Raw genomic sequence first — 27826 nt, forward strand, 5'->3', positions numbered from 1 at the left:
TATTGTGTAATTATGAATCTATAATTATTCAATGAACAAATAATGTAAATAATGAATATTTAAAAAGCTATAGTAATCTGTATTACAACCTGAAATTGAATTTAATCAAAGAACCAGAAAACACAATTAAGAAGGAAATTATTAGAAGGAAACGACTTCTTGCTTTCGTATCGACATATGGATCAGCTCAAGTTAATCGACGATGAGACGTTTCCTTAAAAACAAATCTTTTATTTACTGAAAACCAAATTAAACTAAATATATCCATAAACTACTACTACTAAAAAACAAAACAAACAAAGCAAGAACTGGTCGAAAAGTGGTGGATAGAATAGTTGTATATACATGTACGAAAGGTTTGATTACAAGCATTCCACAGCTTCGAAAATAGTTCTTGACAAGCGATCACTCCTTTAAGGGTTCTTGAATGCCAGAGCATGCGATGTGAATCTCGACTAATTAACGTGAGTTTGGCTGGATCGTTAAAGTGGACGTAGCCATCAGGCTCCGGTTGCGATGAAGTAGTACTTGTCTTCTAGCGATTTTAATGAAACAAAGTACGGCTACTAATTATCGCACCACGAACTGTATGTTTAAGTTTGACCATGTAATCTATTGATTTGGAAATTAAGATAATTCTATTGTTGGGCGCAATAGAACAGATTTAATTACAGTTACAGGCGGGTCCTTATTTGTATTTGTAATTCTGTTAATTGCAATACGTTTACCAGCTACGGTTTATTCTTGTAACTAATCGCTTATGATTTGAGTAATTCTGACAGCTATTTCTCTCTGATTAAATTGTTGTAAATTAAACTGATCATTTAATTGAATAAATTTAATTGAATAAAATAATTATTTGATTAAATTGAACTGATTATTTGCAGTAACAAACTACAATATTTATCGAAAAATTATATCCATATTGTATAAACTATATATCACATTATATAAGTGTATAAATGCCAAACTATATCCATAGAAGAGAAACTTCAGATAGAAACAAATAACAATATCAAGTGCCGACAGTGAAAGTCTAACACTCTATAAAATGATTTTTATTCAATTAAAATAATAGTATCTGCAATTAATCCAACGCAAATATTTGACATTGCTATAATCTTAATCATGGTACATAAAATTATCATATACCGCAACAGATACTTCGATATTTCACAATTCGAAATTTCATTAAAAAGAAGATACTCACTGCGATAGCATTGCAAATGATGCAAACATTTATAAAATATTTATAAGTATTATGATGAAAAATTAAACAACAGGATTGTCATGTCAAGTTTAGCGAACGAAGAGGTGCTAAAGCATATTGGTAGATGTACCTTTTGTTTCGTTAATAATAATCTGAGTGTACCAGGAGTACCACGCACACAACTTCCAAAAATTGAAGTAAAATTCACATATGTATACTCGCTGTTACAATCTCTCATCGATATATGTATGTACTTTTCAATTAGTGTAACTTGCCACTGTTATACCTTTCGATATTTTTGAAACACTCTCGAAAGCCAATTTATAATACTATACAAAACGATACGTACCTATTACAGGGATTTTATTTTATATATAAATATTTATTTACAAACGATAGAACAGAGAAACTATAACTAATTAACTAAAACTGTTTCTGAATAAAGTAATAACTTACGACTAGAGCAACTAAATCAATACAACTAGTCAACTCGTAACGACTAACGACAACTCACAACTCATGACAATTAACGACAACTAACGACGACTCTTCCTTTTTCTGCCAAGGTGTTCCTTTTTAAGAGTTTCTGTCCTCTCATCACACACATGTTTTTCCACTCGTCCACGATCAAATATGGTTGTGTTTGCCTTGCCAGGAACCCTTTTTCCGAAAGGGTCACGGACGTGTTGCTGGGCCCGGTAACTCGTAATGATTTCCCATCCCTTCTGGCTCATCAGCACTTTCACTTTTACCTTCACTATGTAGCAGGTATTCCTTACAATTACATCGAGTTCTACGCGATTAATTCACCATATACTAAAACTGTTAAACGAAAGTGTTCCGGAAATATATGTTCACAAAGTTAAATATAATCGGCCACTGTTTATTTTTTTTTTTTTTTTTTTTCAGTACAATTGGAATTTAACGAGAGAAAAGTTAGTTAGAAGCGTGTTCAAAAATTCATGTTGTGAATAAAAGTAATTCGTAACGATTTCTCTTTTCGTTGTTAAATAAATGCGAGCGTCACAGTAACGATATTCTCCACAAGGATGTTTTGCAAGATGTAAATATTTAAAACGATCGACGATGCAATAAGTAATATTGTTTGTACGACGTTCCGTGTTTTTTAATGGAGAATAAGGTCATTCGTTGCAAACGGAAATGATTTTTTAAATTATCAAGCGTCGTATTTGCTGGAGTAACAGTGTTTTATTAATATTTAATAATATTTTAATGGCCCGCCACAATCCAAAGGCAAAGCAGACGAGGAGCAGGTTAAGTGGTCGCTTGACTGTATTTGTCAGACGACTTTTCTGTTTGCATGCCGGCTGCTCGTTTGTTCCACGTACAGGCAGTCATTGTTCTCCCAGATTATTTTTCCTCTTTCGTTTCCTGGTTATCCCCTTGTGCACGTAGGCGGCACAATCGAACTTTTTTTTTTCTCCTTTCATATCTTTCTAAGCTTTCATTCGAATTGCTGCGCTACGAAACTGCATTAACCGTGATCCCGTTTCGTAACGTTTAATTAGTCAACTTCGGTAACAACTCCTCATTATACTTTCTATATTAAATTTGTTTCTGTAAATGATATGCGTTTAAATCGAGATTCTAATGTAAATTATGCTTGCTTGTAAAGAGGATGCAGCTTAGTGCGTTCCGTAATATTTTTATGAAATCAATTAACATAATTAAGAATACGGGATATTATGCAATGCATAAATTCTATTTCATCGTATCGTATCTACGTCTACGTGTATATTTAATCTAATTAATAGACCTTGTATTTACATCGAGATTGTTACCGAAATAGATATATTAATATAAACAAGATGGTTTTGAAAATTACGATACTTCTTATTAGAAAGAAAATTGTATTAAACTATACATATTTATGAATTATATAAAATTATCGAATTATTTAATTATGTAAAACTTTACACGGATTAATTTGTTACGTGTCCAAGAATAATTATTTAACTAAGTGTATTTTTCTTTCTTCATTTACAGAATTATCTTTGTTACAATCAATTATAATATAATAATATTATTAATCTATTCAACTACATATATTGTATATTACCATTTAATACAATATTGCTAAATATATATACATATATATTACACATATGACGCAGTGAACATTTTAAGAACTTGGACTTATGGCACTTATCCAACATAGGATAATATATCTTATAAAGTTTTTTTCCTAAATCCTTTACTCAAATGTTCCTATTTGTTGTTGCAAATATTTACATTTGTTTTGCCTTTCTTATAAAGCGTTGCATCGATTTTACTCGCACGCGAATCGCAATGAAATTTGAAAATCAAACGCTACTACGATATTCGAACATTTTGGATCTCTGTGATATTTTGTAACATGTGGGAAAGTTTATTCGCAAATAGCAGAAATTTAACAAATGCAAGTGCAGTTCAGATAATTCGCAATGCCAATAGGAAACGCTTGAACGATTCCAATTTAAGTGGCGGAGCACCGAGCATCCATGGTATTTACACAGCCACTCGATAATATCAAATATTACACGCTATCCCCGATAAATAACGCCTGTATTCAAAATCACGCCGAGTCTATAAATCCTGAGGTCAAAGATGAAAATATCGGGAGTTCAACTACTCTGGCCTAGTTAAAGTTAATAAACTATTAATAGAGACAACTGCCAATACAGCTGCGCGACTGTTTTCGACCAAAAACTTCGACACATTGACAATGTTATTGACAGTTGCTACACTTTTAGTCGATATATTAGACTGATAAATGTAAATAACAAGTTAAATATTTAGATTAGCATCTCTGTCCATCTTTAGATGTTACAAGCTATGAACACTATACATGTATACTAAGCAAGGATTTCTGTTAATTGCTAGAAAATGTATAAATGCATAAATAATTTACTGTTTCACTTACTACTTATCTAGGTAATATTAATATTTATTATTACTCAATAAACATCACTTTCAAATAATTATTGTCCTTTCACGGTACTATAGCATATCTTTGATTGTAATATATGTGTAAGTACAAGTTAATGGAGATCTTATTACAAAAATTTATCGTCTGAATATATTTAATTTCATTATTATTCGTTTCCATAATTTCCATTTCTATTAATTGATCATTTCCATAAATATAGTCATTCGTATTCGCATATGTTTAATCCGTACATATACACCCATGTCATTATAAAATTATACACATATACATATCATTTATAATGATACTATTGAAACATAATTCTATAATTCTATATATAACTAAACGTTAATAAATAACGTATTCTCGGTAAATTATAACGCAATTATGATTTACTCAAGAAAGTTTATTCTGATGGGAAACAAATCTAGCAAGATATTTGATATTTGCGATTTCACAGTGTTTTATACATCTTAAAACAAATCGTCTTACAAAAAAATGCTTCTGAAGATTGATAAAAATGTATGTTGTAATATTATTAGAGATATTCATCTGAGAAGATAGCAGTAGAATTAGGAAAGTAATTAAAAGATGAAACTTCAATATCAAGTTCAAATATTCAATGGCTATTATTATATTATATGTATGTAAATATATATATATATATATTAGAACAAACAAAGCCAAGTAACTAATTACAGTGCTAATTACTAATACACTAATTTATAAATAATTAAATTTAAAATTGAACCTTTGCCAAAACCAAAAGTATGAAACTACAAAAAATTGATGGAAAGGAAATACATCTTTTTAATAGATGATTCAACGTATATAACATGAGAATAATTGTTAAATTACAAAGACAAAATTACTTCTGGAACACATCATTCCAGTCGATTTTAAATTCCTACCAGATCTTTTTGATGGATAATTTAACATACCTGATGTTAAAACAATTGCCTAAAATTCATTGCAAAACACGTTGTTCCAATCGATTTTAAATTCAAAACCTTTCTAATAGATAATTTATAACGTGAGTAACATATATGATATTACAATGATTGTCTAATATTATTTCCAAAACGCATGATTCCAGACGATTTTTCATTCAAAATCTTTCTAATTAAACAGATAATTGAAAATACGTGATATTAAAACAATTGCCTGAAATTCATTTTAAATCATATCATTCCAATCGATTTTAAATTGAAAACTACAAGATGTTAGCTATGCACGACGGTAGAGTTGTAGGTTTAACGCGTATTAATTATTACTGCAATAATCGCAGGAGATAGTCACTGGGTTGCCGTCACTGGTAGATGATTACGTAGTTAATCGAGTTCGGGGCCTTGCGAACATTTTGAAATAGGTGTAAGCGAGGTTTCCGCTGGTATTTAATCGAGCTGCAGCATGATTTAATTTGATTTGCTGGACGAGGCCTACGATCCATTGGGAGTATCGTAGACAGCTATGGAACAGGTGCCTGGCGTATCTAGTTCATTTACCATGCGGTTAATCATATCCGAGGGGAACATAGCTGCAGATCTCAATGGATTTATCTGTTAACGATTTGCGTTTAAGTTAATTGAAAGTTGCCGACGTCGAGGTGCTTGGCAACTTAATAATATTATGCCAATCTAGTCTGAGTCGAGAATATTAATTTCGTCGCGAGCAAACTCAGGAATTCAGCATCTTCTGAATGTTTTAAAACCTTCCGCAACGAATTTCTTTTAGCGGTGAACGCAATAACGTGATAGTACGGACTATAATAAATTCAAATTTCAAGGAAATTCAACTAAGCCTGACTTTCAAAGTGGGATATCGTACGGTGTTTCGCAAAATTCGGCCAAACTATAGCTCCGAAGTGGTAGAGGAAACAACAAATTTTCATGCGGCAAAATTCAAGCTGATGTACGTGTCCACTGCAGAAACAGCATTTCTTTTTTTTTTGGATGGGAGATATAAATTCATTTATATCCTATGTAACGAAATGCGAAAGAATGCGGAGGTTGAGAGGTAACGTGAAAGGAACTGGGGAAGAAAAATATTCCTCCTCTTAGAGAAAAAGAAAAATGAAAGTGCAAAGTCAGAGGCAGCAATAAGCAGCATATTTATGACTTATAAATGTCACGAAGTAGAGACAGGATATTGAGCTATATGTCATAAGAACGTATGTGAAGGTTTAGATGGATGAGTGTTTAGAAGTTGCCAAGTCCATTTCAAAGCCGCGAAGGCCAAAATTAATAAATATTATGTTATTATAAATTCATTTGTACACCGATCAATGCACCTTACCACTCTCTGTAAGAAAATATTATACAATTGAATACAATATTGAATAATTTATAAGATATTTTAGCTACAATTTTATAAAATACAAAGCAATACTCTTGCACTGGTTTGGTGCACATAATAATTTATAGCTAAATTTCAAATCTTTAGATGTGCAGGCTAGACGAATACGTTTAACTCTGCCTAATAAAACTTTTTCTATCATCTATCGTTTCAGAGCTACAACTTGGCCCAGTTACATGGAACACACTTTATAATTCCATTTTTTAATAGGTCTCAGCAATGCGAAGAAAATTGTAGCATCCTCGGCAGTTTTTTTTAAAAGCTAGACACCTATCTCGAGACATATTGATCCATTTACCCCGAAGAGATAATAACGAATAATAATAACGAAATCAAAGGTAGAAAATGAATATAATCGTTGACGATAACGCGGAAGGGACAAAAAGGCTACTAAACGTATTTGCTTTCGTTCGAGGAAACTATGCGAATGTAAACATTCTCAAACGACTTGAAATGGTTAAAGCACGAAAATATATAGATTGATGAAATTTTTTGCTCGAAAAAGAATAAAAATGAGAATGAAAAAACGTGTTAAATACATTCTTCTGATAAAACATACTGTTTTGTTAAAATGTTTAAAAGGTAGTAAATGAACATTGATATAACCGACTAATTCCCACACTAATTTTAGAACAGCCGTCAGAATGCTTTGTCAGTTGTCGCAATGGAGCGTAATTTCTGAGGACGGAGCAGCGACAAAAATTTACGTTCGTTTCAGTTGAAAATATGCCGACATGCACGCACATAGACATTGAAAATGCGCGCGTGAGAAAAATCGTGGAGACGACGGGGTCGGGTAAAAAGGGGGTCGAAAGAGAGACAGGAAGTACGTAGAGAGAACAAAACAAGATGAACAAGAAAAAAGCAGAGAGAAAGAGAGAGAGAGAGAGAAAGCTAGATTACCCAGGGAAATATAAACAAAGAACGCTTTCCGTACGTGTCAGCTGAATGAACAATGGTTATGGCGAAAGTTCTCTAACGGTACGTCCTGCACCTATGCGAGTATCGCAAATGTGCACCTACATTTCTGGATTGTCGACGATTTGTCAGCGAAACTTTCGTAGAGTTCCAGTATCCCGTTCTCGTACGAGAACTACCGACACCTGCGGAAAGTATGTCTTTTTCGATAGAAAACGGCCTTTTACGATAACGATGAGTAATGACCATTGCATATTTCCATTTCTCGGCTGATCGAGAAACAACATAAATAACGACGAATTTTTATCGCGAATTAATAAATGGCGATAGTTTCTCATGAAGTTCGCCAGTTTATATAACGCTATTTGCTTCTTTTTGTTTTGGGAGACTTTACATTAGTTTGGCACATTAAATGTACGAATTAAGTGTATGAAACATTTCCATCAGCTCCAGCATATTCTATGCGTAAAGAGAAGCAAATAGTATATATATTATATTATATATATTATATATTATATTATAAATTCGTGAATTTTATGACAGAGGTATAACAAAAATACGATATAAAGTGATACTCGTCTAACATAGCGATTAAATAGAGATTAACCTAAAGCGTGGACAGGCTGTCGAGGTCCTTCGGTTTTCAGGATCGATATACATTAGGTTGTCCGAAACGTTTCTTTCGTTTCATAAGGTGATAATAGATGAACAACAATTTCTGTTTTATATTATTTTATTGAATTAGATATGATCCATTTCGTTATATTTCTATTATTATTCGTGCATAATTCAATAAACTAATATAAAACAAAAAACATTCTGCGTCTATTATTTCCTTATAAAACGAAAGAAACTTTTCGGACAACCTAACACATATCATATTGTGAAATTCCTACTAGGGAAGATAAAAAACTACTAAGTATAAATGATTATGTATGAGGAATTAATAAAAGTGTTGAAATAATTACTTCAAGAAGAACTCTACACCTTTCTTTTTGTATACCCGTGACCTGGACACCGCTGTTACGTAGAAAATAGAATTTAGTGAAGCAAAAAAATTGAAAACAAGGAGAGGTCCATATTATTGTGCCTTTTAATATGAATTTTGTTTTGGGTTACAAGGTCTATAGAAAAAGAGCTATAATTAGATTTCTATTGCTGTTTCTGCTAGAGCTACACACCAAAGTTAACTTTTTAGTAATGTCCATTGTTATAAATATATGAACGTGCTCCTTTATCATTCTTCTTATTGTATTGTAACACTGTAAGACTGAGGATCTAGACCAGCATACTGGTACTATATATGGTATAAGTACTATATAATATAATATATATATTATATTATATAGTATTATATAATACTATATAATACCTATATATTACTTATATATTATATATTATAAGTATTATATAATAGGTATAAGTAATATACCTGTACTTATACCTATACTTATTTTAATATATTTTTCTATTACAAATTCATCCACTCGTTTCCCAATCAGTCAACCTCAACAATAAGCAAATTCGTAGATCAATTGAAATTAGAAAAAATCAATGTGGGTTTCTTAATGCGATAAATTCAATCTTTTATAAATATAACATTTTAAAATGAAACTAAATCAAAGTCTCGCCATTCTCTTCTTGTACTTTATCGAACGGTAATCAAGTTTGTTGTTGCTCTGTATATTTATTACTGTTACACCACGAGGCTTACTATTGGCCGTATTCCTACCGTCGCGCGCGGTACTACACAGTGTCGCAGATAAGTCGTCTTATAGGACCGGCGAAATGTATACAATGTAATGGCAAGTGCGTAGTTGTCATCAAGCAGCGAGTGTAGAAACGTCGATTCGCCTTCGGTCCGTTATTTTATCTACACGCGAAGGTGGCGTGACCCGAGCGTGGTGGGGGTCGTCTCCCGGAGAAGACAAAGAAAAAATCGAAGGGGCAATCAGTATCATTTGAGGATTCAGACGTAATATATTGAGAGGTTGTGACGAATAAAATTAAAGTCGCTTAGTCTAACGAATACATCGAGAAATATAATAAAGTCGGGCCGAATTGCTGTAACAAACTTATCGCTAAATAATTTGTGACGTGTTCATTATAATTTTAAATATTGTTAAGTATACAAGTTTATATTAACCCTGCTAATTCAGTGTTAAATTCATTTGAACTACCTCTGTTATCTTAATCGAAACAGGGGAACGACTAATTCGCGGCGTCGATTATTCGAATCGTAGCGAGAATTTACGCCTCTCGCTGACGCGTTTTCCTCGCGACCGCGTCTACCCGCGAACGGTCGTAACAGTTACACATATTTAATAACTTACTTATAACACTGATAGTATTTTGTGGAAGAATTCTGCGACGTCCTAAGAATGATTAATATCTTACGGAAAGTAAAAATAGATTGTAAAGTAGCTTTATTTATTAAAAGATTTTTGAAAGTTTGTAAACATATTCCAAAGCTCTAGAGCTCTTTTCATAAAATATCTTTTTGGATATAAATCTATACTGTTATTATCGGTGTACGCGTCCAAGTACTATTCATCTTCTCTCAAATTATACAAATATTCGGAAATGTAAATTGAAGCTATATAGATCAATAGGGACATGAATTTATGGTTGAATCGATTAAGTACAAAAATAATTTAATGAAATGAGTTCATCTCTGTTGAAGATATAGAGGTTCGCTGCATATGGCGTAAATACGTGTATTTTTTACCAAAAGCTCTCTGTTTTGTCGCATTAATAGGGAAATGAGTGAATGATTTGGAAATTTGTTGATCAATTGAAAATCAGGCCGTGTTGCCAGTGAATTCATTATTCGTATCTGAGAATACATTTTTTCCAAGCATCATTTTTTAATACAATTAAAATACATTATTAAAATACACACTGATAAATACACATCCATCGAAACTAGAAAATATATCGTAGAATGTTACGCTTAAGTCAAAATTTTAATACTTTTTGCAAATATTACTTATTAAAAGCTTGTTTCAGATGCATTTCATATGTTTCTAAAAGTAACATTGATTTCTAATTAAAAGAAAAAAGAGTAAATTATTTAGAAAAAAATTAATCGTTAAATTACCTCACAAATTCAGTATCACTAAATTTAACGTTATTTTGCATATTTTGCTATTTTGTAAAAATTCTGCAATGTCGAATTTCGGACACTGCAGTACTATGCAGTAGACATAATGTGCTGAAAATGGCAGCGACTATATTATGTGACCTAAAATTACAGAAAAGTTCTCTAGAATTCCATGACGCGTTCGCTAACGCTCCTATTAATATCAAATTACCTTTAGTATTTCCTTAAAATTTCACCTCTGTAATCCGAAAATCTATCGAAATATTCACCCACAGATATTTACAAAAATAGGAACGCGAATAAATTCTAACGCATAAATGCACATATTACCTACACTTAGTTATAAACTATCAGCGAATCACATTGCGTCTGGACTTATCATTAGACGTCAGTAAAGAAGTTTATCAATAATAATTTCAAAAGACAATTTCCTAATCAAGTTATTTAATGAAATTCGTACCCGTAGATTTCAGTGTTTTCGAATATAATACATTGGCTAGAAAGAATTATACAATGCTATTTAAAAAAGTGCAGACGACTCTTTTATTCAACAAAAATTTTGTTCGACGATTTCATAGTCTACTGGCTATTCGATAGCATCTAACTTTTGATGAAGAGCTTTTTTTATCGGGCCATTGACAGAGTGTAAAAAATCGTAGCAACCAATATGACCACTCCCACAGGAAGTCTAAGTTTCAACCTTAAATTCTCAACTATTCGCTCCTCCTAATAAACTTCGTTGCTCGATTTAGGATCGATGGATCACCTCACCGCGGGGACTTCGTAATACGCCTTAATGAACTCTAATGGAATTCAATCGGCAGTCCTCGAGAACTTCAATCCAAGCGACACATTTGTGTTGCGAATACCTGGTCCATATATTGCCAGGGTTGCGCATAGAGTACAGTGCTTATGATAGATCATCCTGACAATGGAGCCAGCTTCGCAATACCTACGTCAACATCATGAATAGCTGTATATGAACGTACGTAGATCGGTATGTCCTACGTAAATCAAACAGAATTTCTTTAAGATGTTTCCTCCCCAACTTTCATGAATCTTCCTGATTGCTCGGGACTTGAGAAACTAAATCGTCCCGCGAATTCAAAGGTCATTTACAATTAGAATTATAAGTATACTGCGGATGCTTACGCGTTTACGAAAAATTGAAATGCACGAAAATATTTAGAATAAAATTGTAATAAAGGATGAACAGAATGTTTGCTTAGGTTCTATTTCTTTAATGATGTACACAAAAATATTTAACACCGTAATGATAAGAATCCCAGTTTTAATTAATAGTATATTCTGTCATAACGCTAACAGAAATATTTTTGGATCTGAAGTTTCATTTCAATTGCCTCAGAAAAAAGATATTATAAATATGTATATTAAATAGATAACATTGATATTAAGATAAAAAATATTGCAACTATACTCGTACTCAGTTACTAGCTGGCCAAATTGACGTATAACAAATAAATTTTCGAAGCTGATTTCGTTGAAAATAAAGCCTCAAATGGAAAGAATTCTTCGTATATTTTTGACTTATTTTTCATGTACGATCATTCCTTTTCCCGGTGTCTTATCAATAGTGGAAAAACACATATTCAAAATTTAATGCATATTCTTCACCTTTCTTATTGCACTATAAACTACGTTAATTGTATCTAAATACAAAATTAGGCTTAGTTCCACCGTAAGAAAATAGCTTATAAATATTTTGGATATTTGGATGAAAATATCGTTTGCATAAAAATTAATTGCAAATATTGAGCATAAAATATTGAAACAACATTTTAGCAGATTATACTTTACTCTGCTCCTACAATGTAAGCATGATTCCATTAATAGTAGCCGTAAAGTATACTGAATAAATAATTCAATAAACCGCCTGCTGGGCTAGATTAAAGCTACAGTTAATGATGCGTCAACAATTATTTTATAAGTGGAAAATTTAATAACGCTGTTGTGTTATAGACTTTCGTAAATCTACGTTTATCAACAATTCATTTTTGTTAGAATGTACTGTAAGTTGGAAAGTTCGGTTTTATATTTTACTTCAATATCTTTTTCCCCCGGTTCGATATATTTCTCATAAATTGAATTACTATATGCCTAACGTAAGAAGAACATTTTCTTAATGCCGTGATTTCGAAATCTTTAACATCTGGTTCTTCCTTAAATCCACACGAATCAAACATCGCTGCGGGATTAAAGTAAAAAAATATGCAAATTTCAAATGACAATGGCACGGAGAAACTTCTGCAAAACTTGAAATACAAAGTAGAGAAACTTTGAAGTGAACTACCAATTTCTTTGTGAACTACAGAACTTTCTGCATTTTCACTATGTCCTGCTGCCAAGTTATTGTTAATCAATTTAAAAATCCACGAGAAATACACAAATTCTATGGTCTTCTAACTTTTCTATAATTACATAAATAAATTATATACATACTTAAAATTATTGGTCTTTATCGTTATAAAAATATTCATCAACTGCCTTCTAATTATTGAAAAAAGTGGTTATAAAATAAATAGGTACGAAAGATTATATCAATTAGCGAGAAAAAATTTGATTTTTATCTGTCGATATGATATTAATATATAGTACACTGCAAACATATTATCATTTTGTGATAGAAAATTTACATTACAACATTATAAGAATTGATTTTACAGTATTTACGATTACTCGTACTTCGATATCTGCTGTTTTTTTTACCTTTTTTTTTTCGATTCGATCAAACTGTAATCCCTCGCGTGTTGAAACCCGGATCACGCTAGATTTCGTGTGCTTTAGAAGCGCTTTAGCACCCAATCAGTTCCCCTCGTAGCAAGTGGGCATCTCACGCAGGAATCAACGATAACAGCACAATTTTACAGTGAACAGAAAATGAAAACGTTTAAAAAGAGATCTACCATCGTTTCCGCTTTTTCTGTTGAAAACTATATTTGAACAAACCGTACAAGCACAAAAGAGTGTTCGATGAAAGTTAGTTCGAAATTACAAGTACAATGCTTTACTACAAATTATTTTAACATTTTCTTCTAAGCAATTAACTAATTAATATTGTAACCAAGCTGTCACTAGACAAATAATATGTAAATATGTATACGTATAATATGTAAAATTATGTATAATGAAATATTTATCAGATATTAGCATACATTGTTCAAGATTAATTTTTATCTGTTTTTCCACAATTTAAATTAATATCCAAAAATGCCATATATGATTCGTATAATACACAATTTAAACAGTTGTTTACAATTTCGTTGTAATATTAATAAGTTAATGCCTTTGAAGCAAATGATAACTAGCTTATAGTAAAATATTGTGTTCGCAACAATGAATTAACCAAACTAACAGCTACACTCATTAAGGTATAATATAAACATAATTTACATGGAACGTTATTGTGGCTTATGTTAAACTAACATTATGTTGTGTGTATTATTCATTAACGCAAGAGAATTGGTATACTTGGTTGTGCCATTGTAATTATATTCCAGTGCTTCAAAACTTTTCTATTTTTATAATACACTCATTCAATGCGCATTAAATAATTATTAATAATAGTAGAAAGCGTGTACGTAAACGTATATTACGTTTCTTCGTTATTTCTACTCGAAATATATTGATGAAGTTTGATCGTTTAAACTTGGAATACTCTTGTATACATAAACATAAACATCTATATCATTGTATAATTCTATATAAGCTAACAATGTATATCTTTATATACAGGCCCCATTACAAATAAAACTAAAACGCGTATAAAGCTATTTAACCGTATTATAGAAGAGCGTCGTTGCCAATCATCAATACACTACAAAGATTACGTGACGCGATGATGTTCTTAGCACGGTGCACATGAAATTAATGGGGAGAAGCTACTTCTTGAGAGCGAAGATAAGTTGATCGGATTTGAAGATAATCACAAGTTTAACGTTAGGAAGTTGACTTGAAAGAATTTGCCTTTGAGAGGAGCTGCTTGAAGACGATAGCATCGTCGTACAGACGATATCGAAGATGTGATAGTAATTTTCCAATAAACAATTATTACAATTATTCTCTTGTTCTTAAGTTTTTCTCCTTTATTTCTCTATGAGCTACTCTTTATTCTGAAGAGTCAAAGCAAGAATAGAATTGATTTTAATGCATTTTTAAGGCAAAAACTATCATTTTCGTAAAACGATATATTTTCGAAACAATTATTTTAATTTCTAAGAATCTGCATAATAACGTAATTGTTTCTTTTCCAATGAAATACATTTTCAATGAAGTGAGTATAATTAGATAAATAATATAATACACGTTTATCGCGAACAAGAATGCGTGCAAAGATTATACTAAAATCTAAATAAACATTGATCTATTCAAAACTTTGACAAAATAGAATGTTTAACTACCGAATCAGTAACTTCAGCATTGGAAACACTCATGGTGCATGATCACATTAAAAAATAAATCGTTAGGCTTCTGAATCTTAGAAGAATATCGTTATTACCAGAACTAAAATGTAAAACCAAGATAGTGTAACTAGTCTATCAAACAATATGTATTTTCTTATTTATACGATAAATATCATTCTAAAAAAAAAAATGTTTTTAAATTACATAATAAAAATTCGTTCATTAAAATACCAGAGTTATCCAATAGAACCAAGAATGAATCTAATTTCGTGCAAGGTTCGATAGAAAGGAAAATTCTAAGGAAAGTTATCAGAACTCGTGCGAATACTCTCCTCAAATCGACGTAATAGCATGGAGAAACCACGCAATCTACCCGAAGAATGTATATATGCATACAGCCACGCAATTTGCTGCCACGCCACCCATACAACCAGTACATGCTAATGGAAATAATTCCACGACTTCCCCTCGAACTTATTTCTTTACAGAAGGTCCGTAATTTCTGTATTTTCACCTCAGAGCATTAATGGTTCTCAGGATCCCCTTCTTCAGCAGGTGACATCGAGAAACAATTAAGTAATTTCACGTTATAGATTACGTCGTTAAAACGATATCAAATATCAGTTCGTTAACGTAGTACGCTAACTGTCTTAATTACTTGTAATAAAGTTCGATGTCTTCGTTAATGATACGTTATTACGAAGTTATACGTATACAAACATTTTAAGATATATTTGCACATAATTACATATTTACATATAATTGATATATAGTTGATATTAAAATTGAAGCAACCTTGTGTTTGCAATAATTTTAATAGATTTATTCAGTTAACGTCTATTTAGTAACGATAAGATATATTACTTGAAAGTATTATATTTCTTCAAAGAATATTTCTACCTATTAATAAATGAAAACGAGACAAATCTCGTATTAGTATTTCACACATATTCTAATAAATCTGTATCTCTCAAAAATAAAATTCTTGATACTATTTGGAAAAATTGATCGTTCTTAAATTTTATTTAATTTATTTGCTGATGCGTATGAACTGTAGATTACCAATATTAATGTCTTGGTTCGATTTTCGAAGAGAGAAAGAGAACGAGCTACGTTTATTTCGTGGATAAAAAATATGAAGAGATTAAAAGAAATTTATTTAGTTTTATATAAAAATCTTTTAAAAAGTGTATTTATTCTTATTTCATTGGCATTGCATATATAACTGCTATACTAAAGTTTGCAAACAAATCGTTGCTACGTATATTACAATAAATATTAATAACCGATTGATAGTTTGATATATATGATGAATAGTTTTCTTTTTAACAATTCATAGATTCCACATTTTGTAGTAATAATAGAAAAATTGACACGAGAAATGGATGTTTTTAATGTTGAAATATACAAAATTTAAAAAGCTAATATCACAGATAATTTTATATATTCTAAATAGACTGCCTATCATGAAATTTGTAAATAACACAATGTAAATACGTAAATAACGTCAAGAGTCGATGGCCCAAATTTACCCAAAATTTTAAAGAACCAATATCGAAGATAATTTCATATCTTTTAAATAGACTCCTTATCATGAAATATGTAAATAATTACTATAACTATTTGACATTTCAGACAGATTTGACTAATTCATAGTGGATATAACTGGTCTGTAAGATTCGGGATGCTGCATCGGAAGAATTAAATAGGTTGAATTCCGCCTGTCGATTGAACCTGGATAAAACCTCTGGTATGCAGCATCTCATCTCCGTGAATTATGAAAATCGTATTCAAGTGGAAAATTATTACGAAATGAATACTAGAGATCATGCAATCTAGATAATCTGCGAACTTAATTCCTTCAACAAGAAATAAGAGTATAATGGATATTGACAAGAACGTTGAATAAAAGAACAGCATAAACGATGTTATTAATTTTGAGGAATACTTTCCCATCGATACCGTGAATTCTCGATACAACCCATAACAACATTTAAGTGATAATGACATTATTGTCGTCCAAACCAATTGCATATTTAATAATATAAGATGAAGCTTGTGGAAAAGACTTTTTCTAACAAAAATCATTTAAAGATGTACATACATTCTCGCTCAAAATTCTTGGGACATCTTCTAGTTTGAATTTTAGTAAAATTGTAATACTTCGCGTAGAATAGGAATTTTAAATTGTACAAATGTTTTAAGAAAATCGCAAGTATACAATAGTATACACATTAGACGATGTCACTTCCTGATATCTTTATTATGTAATTTGTTCTTTTCAGTTTTGGAGCCAACATAGTAACTGTTCTAAAACTTTCGAACGGCGATAAAGAAAGTGAAAAAGTGAAAAGTGAAAAGTTAGTGAATGATTAAATGCAAATTAAGGCAGAATAAATCATCACGTGCCTACAAAAGACAATTTATCACATGAGATATTTAATTAATAAAGACCGGTACCTCTCCAGGTTGTCAATCAAGCACTTGCCGCAATTAAGGCCCTAAAGATCAAGAGGAGCCCTAGGTAACATAGAATTCCTAGGTAGTGAACTCATACTCCTCGAGGGTGTAACTTTTTAAACCTTTAACGCGCGGCGCTTATCCATTTACATATTCTTTTGAGCGCGAGGTGAAATAGCTGTAACCTACTCTGGTTCTGTAAAAGGCGAAAAGAATCTAATCAACAGATTTACTTGTCAAAAAGTTCAAAAAGGTAGATGGAAATTTTTATGAAAACGTACATTTCGCGTCAAGATGCTTCGCATAGGATTGAAATAACCGATCTTCCGTTTCTGTTATGACAAAATATAATTTAGAAGATTACGCAGTTAGAATAATAAGTTAAGAAAATTCAAAATAAAAATGAGAATCGAAAAGATATCTAGAATTTTCATTAATGCTTTTAGAAATCTCGAAAGATCATCTGCTTCGATTTTATCTTAAACAGTTTGCCAAATTTAAATCACAATACCGGTCAATATATTCTGTATTCATTTCGATATTATATTAATGTATACGCGTTTGAAATAATGTTGAAACTGTATTGTCTATTTCATCAACTGATTGCGAAAGCATTTGCATGCTGAATTCAAATAATGCTTCAGTAATACATTAAATGGACGCGGTAACAGACATCTTATTGCTCAAACAGAACTTGCTAAAATTGATTTCTTGCTTTCGCTTTTAATGTAATCCCTTGCAATACATTTAATAGAAACCGAGTTGATTAATACGTTTAGTAGTAATTATAATTTTTTAAGTTCGAATGCAGAACTAAGGAATCTATGGAGGGTCAGTATTATTTCCATTTAATAATAAAAATGAATTACTAAACATTCCAATATATTGTGTAAACTATGCACAAATTCAATGTAGAAATACCAATTGAATACTTTGTTATACTATATATAAAACAAATAATAATATTTTATAATTTCTAATTTTAATGAATATGCAGATACAATAAAATTGTTACAATAATATCATGTAACTTTTATAAATTCACAAACCTACGACTACAGTTACTATTTATGAAATAATCTAAAGGAAGATTTGTTTAGTTATAATCATCCACAATACGTTTTGACGTAACCAATGCTAATCACATAAGCAAGTAAAAGGAATAATTTTTCCAAAAAGGAAATTATGTAACATGCAACGTATAATAACGCGTAATTCCTAACCAATTTTCAATGCGTATAACTTGTTAGTCTTCATCGATTAGGCACATATATGTATGTATGTACAATCGACGACTAAATTCATTTCCAATAACGACATAATAACCATGTAATCGAATAATCGTATCCATCCACTTTAGCCCAAATACGAGCACACTACTACGTGCGATTTTAACCACGGCGTATCGTCACGGTCCCTTGCTTCCCCTCAATCTCGTTGACGAGCGATTACTGCGCATACCGTGATGAAATGTGCCATAAACCGGCAAAGTGTAAGAAGCACAAAGGCCACTTCTTCCGAAGAAAAAATATAAAATACATACATTTTTCTGTCTCTCTGCAAATTAAGAGGTGAGCAAGGGACTAGGAAAAGCTACAGACGAGCTATTCAAGAAAAATACATTTTACTTAACGCGTATAAAGGCTGAATTATCTTAACCCTCCATCCACGTACTGGTTCGTTTCTGACAATAATTTCAAATAATTTTTCACTTTTCCTATATTTTCATTTAAATTGTGCAATGCTTAAATAAATTAAGGTAACATATAGCAGTAGAAATTACGGGACGATATTCTAGAAACCTGGAAGAGTGTTAAAGAATTTTAAGGGATATTTTAAAACACAAGAGCCTTCAAATCTCTAAACATGAACGTAAACGACCCAGTATGCAGATGACGCCAGTAAAATTAAAGTTTCAGTCAAAGGGTTGAGTAAAATTTAAAAAGAAACAGCTGTATTTTAGAAGTATTAGAAAATCTTAAACATAATTTGTTAAGAGATAAATTTGATGTTATATATATGGACATTTATTTAATTTTAATCTGCCATTTTTCTATAATAAGATAATAATTACAGGCTTCAGAAACTTCAAACCGATTGTCGTTTTTCGTTCGTTAAATTACACGGGAAACTAATTTCGCAGATGCTACGACGCCCTTCTATTATCCGCCAGATCACGATGTAAACAAAACAAATAGAACAAACAGTAGTACTCACCACATCGATGAGCTGCGAAAGTTTCAATTTAATGCACACACGTAGTACGTCCGAGGTATTCACAACAGGGCGCACTAGTTTGTTATAGTTAGAAAGCAAGTCGTCGTAAAGGCGTTTCGCGTCTGGATTGCCGGCGACAGCACCGTGAACCACCAACGCCGAGAGGAACCATACGCGCAGTGTTTCCCCTATTATGGGGGGCATCATGGACCCCTTCTTCCTCCACTATGGCTAACACACTCGTCCCTATCGAACTCCTGCTCGGCTGCACTAACCAGGAACCACGAATCTGTAAAAAGTATCAAATAAAACTCGTATAAACTTGTGAATTCTCAATGATAATGAAATTTTAATATTTCAGAGATAATTATTGAATGAACATCTTTTATTTCAAAATATAGCTGTAAAGATAATATTAACGATACGATACTTTTATAACGTATGTTATCGATGTAGAAATTTGAATTGAATAGTTTGTTATAAACCTGAATCGAGTGTTTTCTTATAAATATAAATTGTTTATTTTCTTATAAATATGAATTGAATATCTTTTTATAAATCTGAATTGACTTATTTTATTATAGATCTGAACCGATTATTTTGCTATAAATTTGAATTGAATGTTATATTGCATTAGCTATATGTAAAAAAATGTAATATTTTATTTTTATAATTCCAATAATGAATACGTACAATGACATTTACCGTTGTTACAACATTATCATGTACATAGTAATAAATTTTTGTAAGTCTACCAATGTACCATAGGAGAAAAGGATTATGAATATTTATAAAATTCTATTTGCTTATCTCTGCATACTGTTTGTGTTCTATTTAATACATTATTGTACTGATACCAATTAATGTACATCTGTATTGCAATTGTTGGTCCCTACTTTTGAGATTAAAAAGAGAAATTGTAATCAACTACATTTATTCTTCTACGCAAACAAATCTCCGCTTGTATGTAGAAGGTTAAGTAGGAGAAGTTTCCGCATTTGTTGACTCACACTAGTTTTTCTGATATGGTACAGTACGAGTATGGTATACTATATTGGCACGAGTATATGCATTGTGTATCTACTAAAAATCCTAATTTTATATAAATAAACATAACCGAATGTGAAATAACTGATTTTGTAGTCCTATTACGACAATGCTTCGAAACGAGAACTTCTGCTGTTGTTTTATTGTAATGAGACGATTACTTCTACTACTATATATGTATATATAGATGGATAGATATAGATATCACTGTAGTAGAATATATATATATATATATATAGATATTTTCAATATTACAGTTAAAAAAGTCAAGAAAGCTAAAATTGTTATAAATGACAAACGTGAATGTATTTTGTATTGTTTTCATCTCACTCTCTATTAACATCTACCACTATTTACATGACTACACGTGCAAAAGCTAACGCTACATAAAAGAACAACACGAAACAAACGCTGAATTCCCAATCGAATTTCTAGATCCTACGGAAAGTCTTTTACGTTTGAAGAAAGGTTTCGAGTTTTAAATATTTTGTTCATTTACCTCAGTCATAATTAATATTGTTACATGTTACATTATATTGTTTACATGTCCTGAAATTTGAAATACGTGTCTTGTTCATCCGTGAACATTATTACACATTATTTCATTACAAATAGCATAAATGATATCTCGCATAAAATTAGCTTAAAGAGCTAATCATTTTCAACAGCCTCTCTAAAGACACTTAATTAGTTTTGCATTCTGAATGCGTTAAATAAAACAGTTTTACGTATTTCAAAATATTCTGCACGCAAGAATTTAAATAAATATAATTTACACAATAAGGTTTTCAAGAATTTTCGAAAGTCTACGAATAACATACATTTAAACAATTAGAGCAATTTGGATATAAGCTATATACGAAAAATCTGCTATAGTGCTACTAAAACGAAAACAGCTGTAAGCCATATAACAATATTCTAAATCGTACTTGAAAAAATGTTTCACCAGCGTTAAGCTATTAAAGCGGTTGAAATAATCAGGTAGACATAGATGCGATGTTGTAGAGTGTTTCTCCAATTATCTAAATTGTCATGATTCCAGATTGTACTGGTATGATAGGCGTACGATCAATCTGACCATGGAATGTATTGAAGTATCCATGAAATGCGCGAATTTCAATGCTTTCGAATAGTAGATACTCCAACCATATCAGCTGCATCGATATCTTCAAACTATGAAATAAGGCATTTCATTGGTTTCCTATATTTAATGAAGTGAAATTTGATTGTGAAACATACTTCTCTAATATGGTAGAATTGTACAATAGTCGAGAGGAATGTTTGTTACATATGCGAGCGGAGATTTTGCAATGGAGAATGGATTTGCAAATGGTTGTAATAAACTGTACTACTATGTCACAGAATTTTTGAAAAATTCATTTGTTGTTTAAACAAATTTTACTAACACATATATAGTAATATAACTAGTATACTATAATTAAGTAATAAAACTAACTATACAATCAACATAACTAATATAAATATAAATAGTAATGTAACGCAATAGAATTCCTTTACAATGAAAAGAAAGACACAAAAATGTATCGATACTCTGCTTATCCATTGTCTAGTTATGTTATTTTTTATTTCCCTAACAATATATTTCAATAGTTGTTTCATATTTTATTATATATATAATATTATATATTAATAATATTGTTATTATTGTTAAATAATATATATTAATAATAATTGTTATTTTTATTATATATAATAAAATATGAAACAACAATTGTGTATATATATATACAATTTATTCAATTCAATAATTTTCATCATATCTTGTTAAAACAGAGCAGTCAGCAGTATTATTCTAGAAATACTATTGCCATATTTTACGAGATAAACTGAATTTAAATCTTGTACAGGACAAGTGAAAAGAAACTTGGCAAGAGCTGTCGAAGCATATATTCTTCTCGTGCGACGATGCAACCCAAAAAGTACTAAGCGAAGAATCTTTATAGCTGTATCTCCAGAAATTAAAGTTTTGCATGTTTAAGACCTAATGCGTGTCCCGGATATTTTCAGTAACTCGTTTACTTGAAATATATCACGCAATATGTTCAGATTTGAGAAATATAAAACAATTTACTAACGTGAGATTATTACAGTTTACGACTTCTAACCTGCAGAGTTTTATGCGTACAAGAACACATAGAATATATTGTAATATTCGTGATAATACGTCAAATTAATCTCTGTTTAGATACTATTTGTTCAATTGCGTTCATCCAAATATGAATTCGCATAAATATATCTACAGTCTACATAATAATCTCTTTCCCTTTTGTTTCTCTTTCATATAATAAAATACCAGATTTAATACTTAACACGTTATTTAAAATACAAATAATATAATTCTAAAAAATATAATTAGTAAAACGTTGTAAGAACGACATAAGAACATAAAAAATTATTTAACACGACAGCAAAGGAGTACTTTCAGCGACGACAAACAAATATAGTTCCAAATGTCATCTAAACTTTAGACAGTTACATCCAATGCATTTAAGAAAGTTCGCGGGGAAGAGATTGTATTTGCCTTAGCCTATCAGACCTTCATTAAGAATCTCGATCAACTAGAAGAATATATTCGATGTAGAAGTGGCAAATACGATCTCAACGGCCATTCTATTCTCATCACCTAAGCAAAGTAAAGATACGTCACGCTTGCTAACGACACCCAGTTCAGGAGAACATTACACCGCCCAGGTGTAATTAAGCTGAGAACGTTAAACATTCAATAATTGTGACGTAACTGGTTCAAAAAGATTGTAAATTTTATGGTAATTATATAACAAATTCGGTCCTCTTAGGAGTATTTATCGTGCAAATAAACCGAGACAATTATTCAATATATAGTATAATAAATGCAAAAATAACCGTGTACAATATTTATGTCTTGGTTCCAACGAAATACGAAGTACGATATATACATAGAAAAAATGTTGGAATTTCCTTTATACTTTATAGAAGTTAAACGTCAAGCGACGAATTAGATTAAGAGGAAAGACAAAAAGCGCCTTCGCTAACCTATCGTTGAAAGGTACAAAATTGAATGCCTAGCACGCTCCGGAATATAATTTAAATAACTTAATTTATCGCACATCGGTCCCACGATAATGTATATTAAGAGAGTTGCGGTAATCATATTTTCCCTGACATTAAAAAGCTATTAATACTGTCGTGCAGCTTACTTTAAGTTCCAAGACTTCCATTTGCCATGCATCTGCGCCATAATAAAATTTCCATGTTTCGCAGGGGTATAATACTTAGAATCAACTTAGACGCCATTCGCAATTATATTAATTACCTGTTCTACAGAGAACGAACTACAGTCAGTCAAGTCGCTAGTCAAAGTTGGATTAATCTGTTTAATAAGTTCCGATTGAGGTACTAAGAGGAAGAAAATTGATAGAAGAATTGCCTTCTTCAAAAAGTAATAGCGAAATGCGATATTTCATTACGAAAAGAAATTGTAGTCGGACAGTCTTGAAATTCGAGAAGAATCATATTGTCAGGTGAACGAAACGTTAATGACATGAGTAACAGATTCGTGAGACAGACATTTCAAACCTGATAGTAGATAATACTTTATCGATTCATACTCATACAGATAATTTAAATAAGTGACTCTTAATCCTGTTAGGATCCTCGAATTTTACTCGATTCGCTTCCATCTCTATCGAGAAAAAGACTTTCAATGTTTCAAGAATAATTTTAGAGAAATATTAAAATAAAAAATTACACGTACCTATCGATAACCATTCTTTCTTATTCTCCTGAAACTTATGATACTTTCCAACGATAGGAAAATATGATTTAATCAGAGATGATCCAAAGAATACAGGAAATTTAACTAAAAAGAGTAAAAGTAAAATTCTAAATTAAACACTCATTGCACCGTAATTAAAAGAACTGTAAAAGAAGGTAGTAACCTGTAAACACCAGAAAGTATCCTAGCTATGTATGCAATTAGTTACTAATACTCTCTTAATGGCATTTTAATACGCCATTTATTCAAAAGTAATCAACAGAAAGTCGAAAGTAATCGCCACGAAAGTTCAAACTACAAATGCAATGAATGGTAGAAATCGGGAGGGTGTGCTTAATTTCTCAGAAGCGAAAGCAAATAAGAACGCTAGTGTCGCTATTAAAGGACAACGAAACGCTGCACCCATCATTTCCGAGCGGTACATTGCGAATTGGCAAGCAACTGATTGATTCGCGTATCTCGCGAAAGGCCATTAGAGGAAAGTACGCTGCAATTCAACGAGATAACCGCTGGATGTAAATTCAAGCCTATACCTGACAGCATTTAATCCGATTTTCAACGATCGTTATGCAGGTAGTCTGATCAGTCCAGGTGAACCACTCATCGGTGCTGGGATTAGGATTAGCTCAATGGATTTTCCACTTGGATATCAAACTGGCAACTCGTACGTTTTCCACTCATAAATTACGCTATGCTACAAACATTCGCGTAAACAGAAGACAATATCGTTACGATTCAATCACGAATAGTTACTGATGTTATATATGTATCGGATCCTGAACGTAGGTAGCGTATCTTTCCTGATAATAATAACGAGATAACACGATTCTATTCTCATAATATTATTATTTGTCATAAGTAGACCGCGACTTTTTGTGATGACATGATTGTGTGTATGACATAATAAAGAAAAGCATGTAAGTAAACCAAAAATATAACACTTGTTATTATATTTAATAAATCAATTGTCTATCTAGGTTTTATCTTTTTAATTACATTCGTGAAAATCCGCGATCTAGCGATAAGAAATGTTACATTCAGTCTACTCATAGAAATGTTATATTTATGTTACGTTAAACATAGATATAAATGTTGAAATCTACAGTTTGATTACATATATGTATATCAGCAAGGAATATAGTATTAGGTATACTGTTATTGTTACTTATAAACGTACATAAAATATTCAAAATTACCAATAAGTACATTTGATATAACTACCTCTGCCAATAAATCATCTATCGCTCTTCACGATTTTGTCATAAATCTTTGAAGATAATCTCGAACATTCCGAGGTTCTGTGCGGTTAATTCATGCCGTTTGATGCATCAATTATGATTAAACTAATTTCACTTGTTTCATTTGGTGAAGAATGCGTTTCAGCAATGCCATACAGTTCGATTAACTGACATAAACATGTCAATGACGGATGCACACATAAAATATCTTGCAATGTCGGAAATTATTGATATACTTCCTTCATAATTGTATACAGATTTTGATGTCTGCTATATGTTGCAAACATATTCGCACATTACTGGAAACAAGATATCGACAAATTATCAATTGGACTTTTATATATAAAACAGAGCAATGGAAATTGGTATTGGCAAACTACGAGTAAAAACGTATTAAGCAAGTAAAAAAGTACCGTTATTCGAGTACAAAATTCAAAACTAAAATACGTAGTTAATATTATAGAAAATACTAGAAGACTGACACAATGCACAACTCGAAACATCGTAATGGAGATCGAAGATTCACGATCGATATCGATGATAGGTCGATAGTGCGCTGGTCAGATAGGGGAAACAAGATTCCGCTATCGAACGTCCAAAAGCAAAAAAAGAGGGGAAAAAACGAGAGAGCGAAGCTAACGAATATGAATGTCGTTAGTCGTTAGGGAGAAAATCCGGCCATTCGTTTCCGTCTCGTAGCTAGCTGGAGATTTGAATTACCCGTACGAGACTAAATTTCCTCCTCTTCTAAGCATCGCGACTCACCGATGGGCGGCCCGCGTGCCGTATTTCAACTCGGTGTCACCGCACGCACCGATACACAAGTGGAAACGTGAATTTACGATGGATCGCGTACATGCGCTCGGCAACGACGAAGGATCGATCAACACTCTGCTCTCACCTACGGTCCCTACTAGTCTGAATGTCTAATTACTTTTGCGCTGCTAACTAGGTCAATGATATTTTATTTCGGATAATCGCAGCTCATGAAACAGGTGACCTTCTTTTGCAAGAACTGCGCGACGTCTTCGTTCGTCGTAACACACCAACACCAAGTCATTAACGCGCCCGCGATATTCACACGGTGTATTTTCGCTGTGTTTTATCTTCCGCGAACACTTCTTGCTATCTCCCTCCGTCCAATCACGATCGTCATCGATATACACGAAAAGTTTATGGCGGGCTTCACAGTTGCACGAATGTTCGGTTTATGAACCTTTGAAGAAATTAACCGTGCGGGCTGAACGAAAAATAAATAACGAAAACTTACGATAAACAATTACGACCGGTAAGAACCATCGGTTGCTTCACAAGGGTATCAAGCTTTTGTCACGTTCCGTTAAGTGGTTGATTAATTGCCAACAGTCTAAACTGTATCCCTGGCAAATGTAAACCGTGTCGTCATTCGAACAATCTGCATATACAAATGACAAACGCTGTTAAGAACTAAACACACAAAACATTAATTCCTGGATTTGTAAAAATCCTCTATCATAATATATGGAGTTTATGCACCACGAGAGTAAACAAGTTGACGAAAAATAAGAAACGTTAGTACCGTAAAAAAAATAAGCAAAAGATCGAAGCGTATATTAATGGCAACGATGGTTGGCAATATGACACTGACTTAACCTCGCACGCTCCAGGCCACGCCGGTGTTGAAGCAGCTCCCGAAACCACTGCACACTCGCACGCACTGCACCCACGACTGAACAACAGGGGGGTCCGAGTCTCGGCTGTCGTTCTAGGGTTCTAGGATTTTGCCCGGCCGGCGGCGCCACTGGGCACGCACACGTACCAGGAGAGCCGCGAAAGCGTAACAGGAGAACACCAAGAACCAGAGAGAGAAAAAGACAGAGAGGAAAACGAAGAGTCGGGTAGGAATCTGGACCAATCTTGCGCGCGCATAAGCGCGATGCCTTTATGTATGCACGCGACGCGGTGTATTGGTACAATAGTCGGCAAGGTGCTATCTCAAAAAAAAGGTGTCGATGCTCCGCCCACGAAAGGCTTCGTTGTAGAAAGGATTAAGCCCTTTCTTTGATCTGCGCAAACGACGCGGATAATTGAATCACTAACGAGTGAAGAATGAGGAAGAGCTAATGGGATATAGTTCTTGCGGAAATTTTACTACTAGCAGCGGTTTCATGAAT

At 32.2% G+C, this 27826-nt stretch overlaps 1 protein-coding gene and 1 long non-coding RNA gene across 6 annotated transcripts in view; one reads left to right on the plus strand and one right to left on the minus strand.

Annotated features, from left to right (window-relative positions):
- Nachralpha4 (nicotinic acetylcholine receptor alpha4) overlaps window positions 1–27387 on the minus strand; it is a 367080-nt gene extending 339693 nt beyond the window's left edge. For 2 of the 5 annotated variants that reach the window (XM_072002506.1, XM_072002513.1), the window contains exons 1-2: window positions 27301–27387; window positions 19614–19902 (exon numbers count right to left, since the gene is read on the minus strand). In XM_072002506.1, coding sequence (XP_071858607.1) covers window positions 19614–19820 — 207 coding nt within the window. In that variant the 5' untranslated portion in view covers window positions 19821–19902; window positions 27301–27387. Of the gene's footprint in view, window positions 1–19613; window positions 19903–26943; window positions 27088–27300 lie in introns of those variants that run through there. The other 3 variants (XM_072002507.1, XM_072002508.1, XM_072002511.1) reach the window with 3 other exon arrangements.
- On the plus strand, window positions 9224–14561 carry LOC139986420 (uncharacterized). The gene is made up of 3 exons (XR_011799640.1): window positions 9224–9402; window positions 11268–11500; window positions 14269–14561. It is a non-coding gene; the product is annotated as an uncharacterized lncRNA (long non-coding RNA).
- Window positions 27388–27826: the final 439 nt, after the last annotated feature.

The sequence above is a fragment of the Bombus fervidus genome, chromosome 4 (assembly GCF_041682495.2).
Source record: "Bombus fervidus isolate BK054 chromosome 4, iyBomFerv1, whole genome shotgun sequence".
Lineage (NCBI taxonomy): Eukaryota > Metazoa > Arthropoda > Insecta > Hymenoptera > Apidae > Bombus > Bombus fervidus.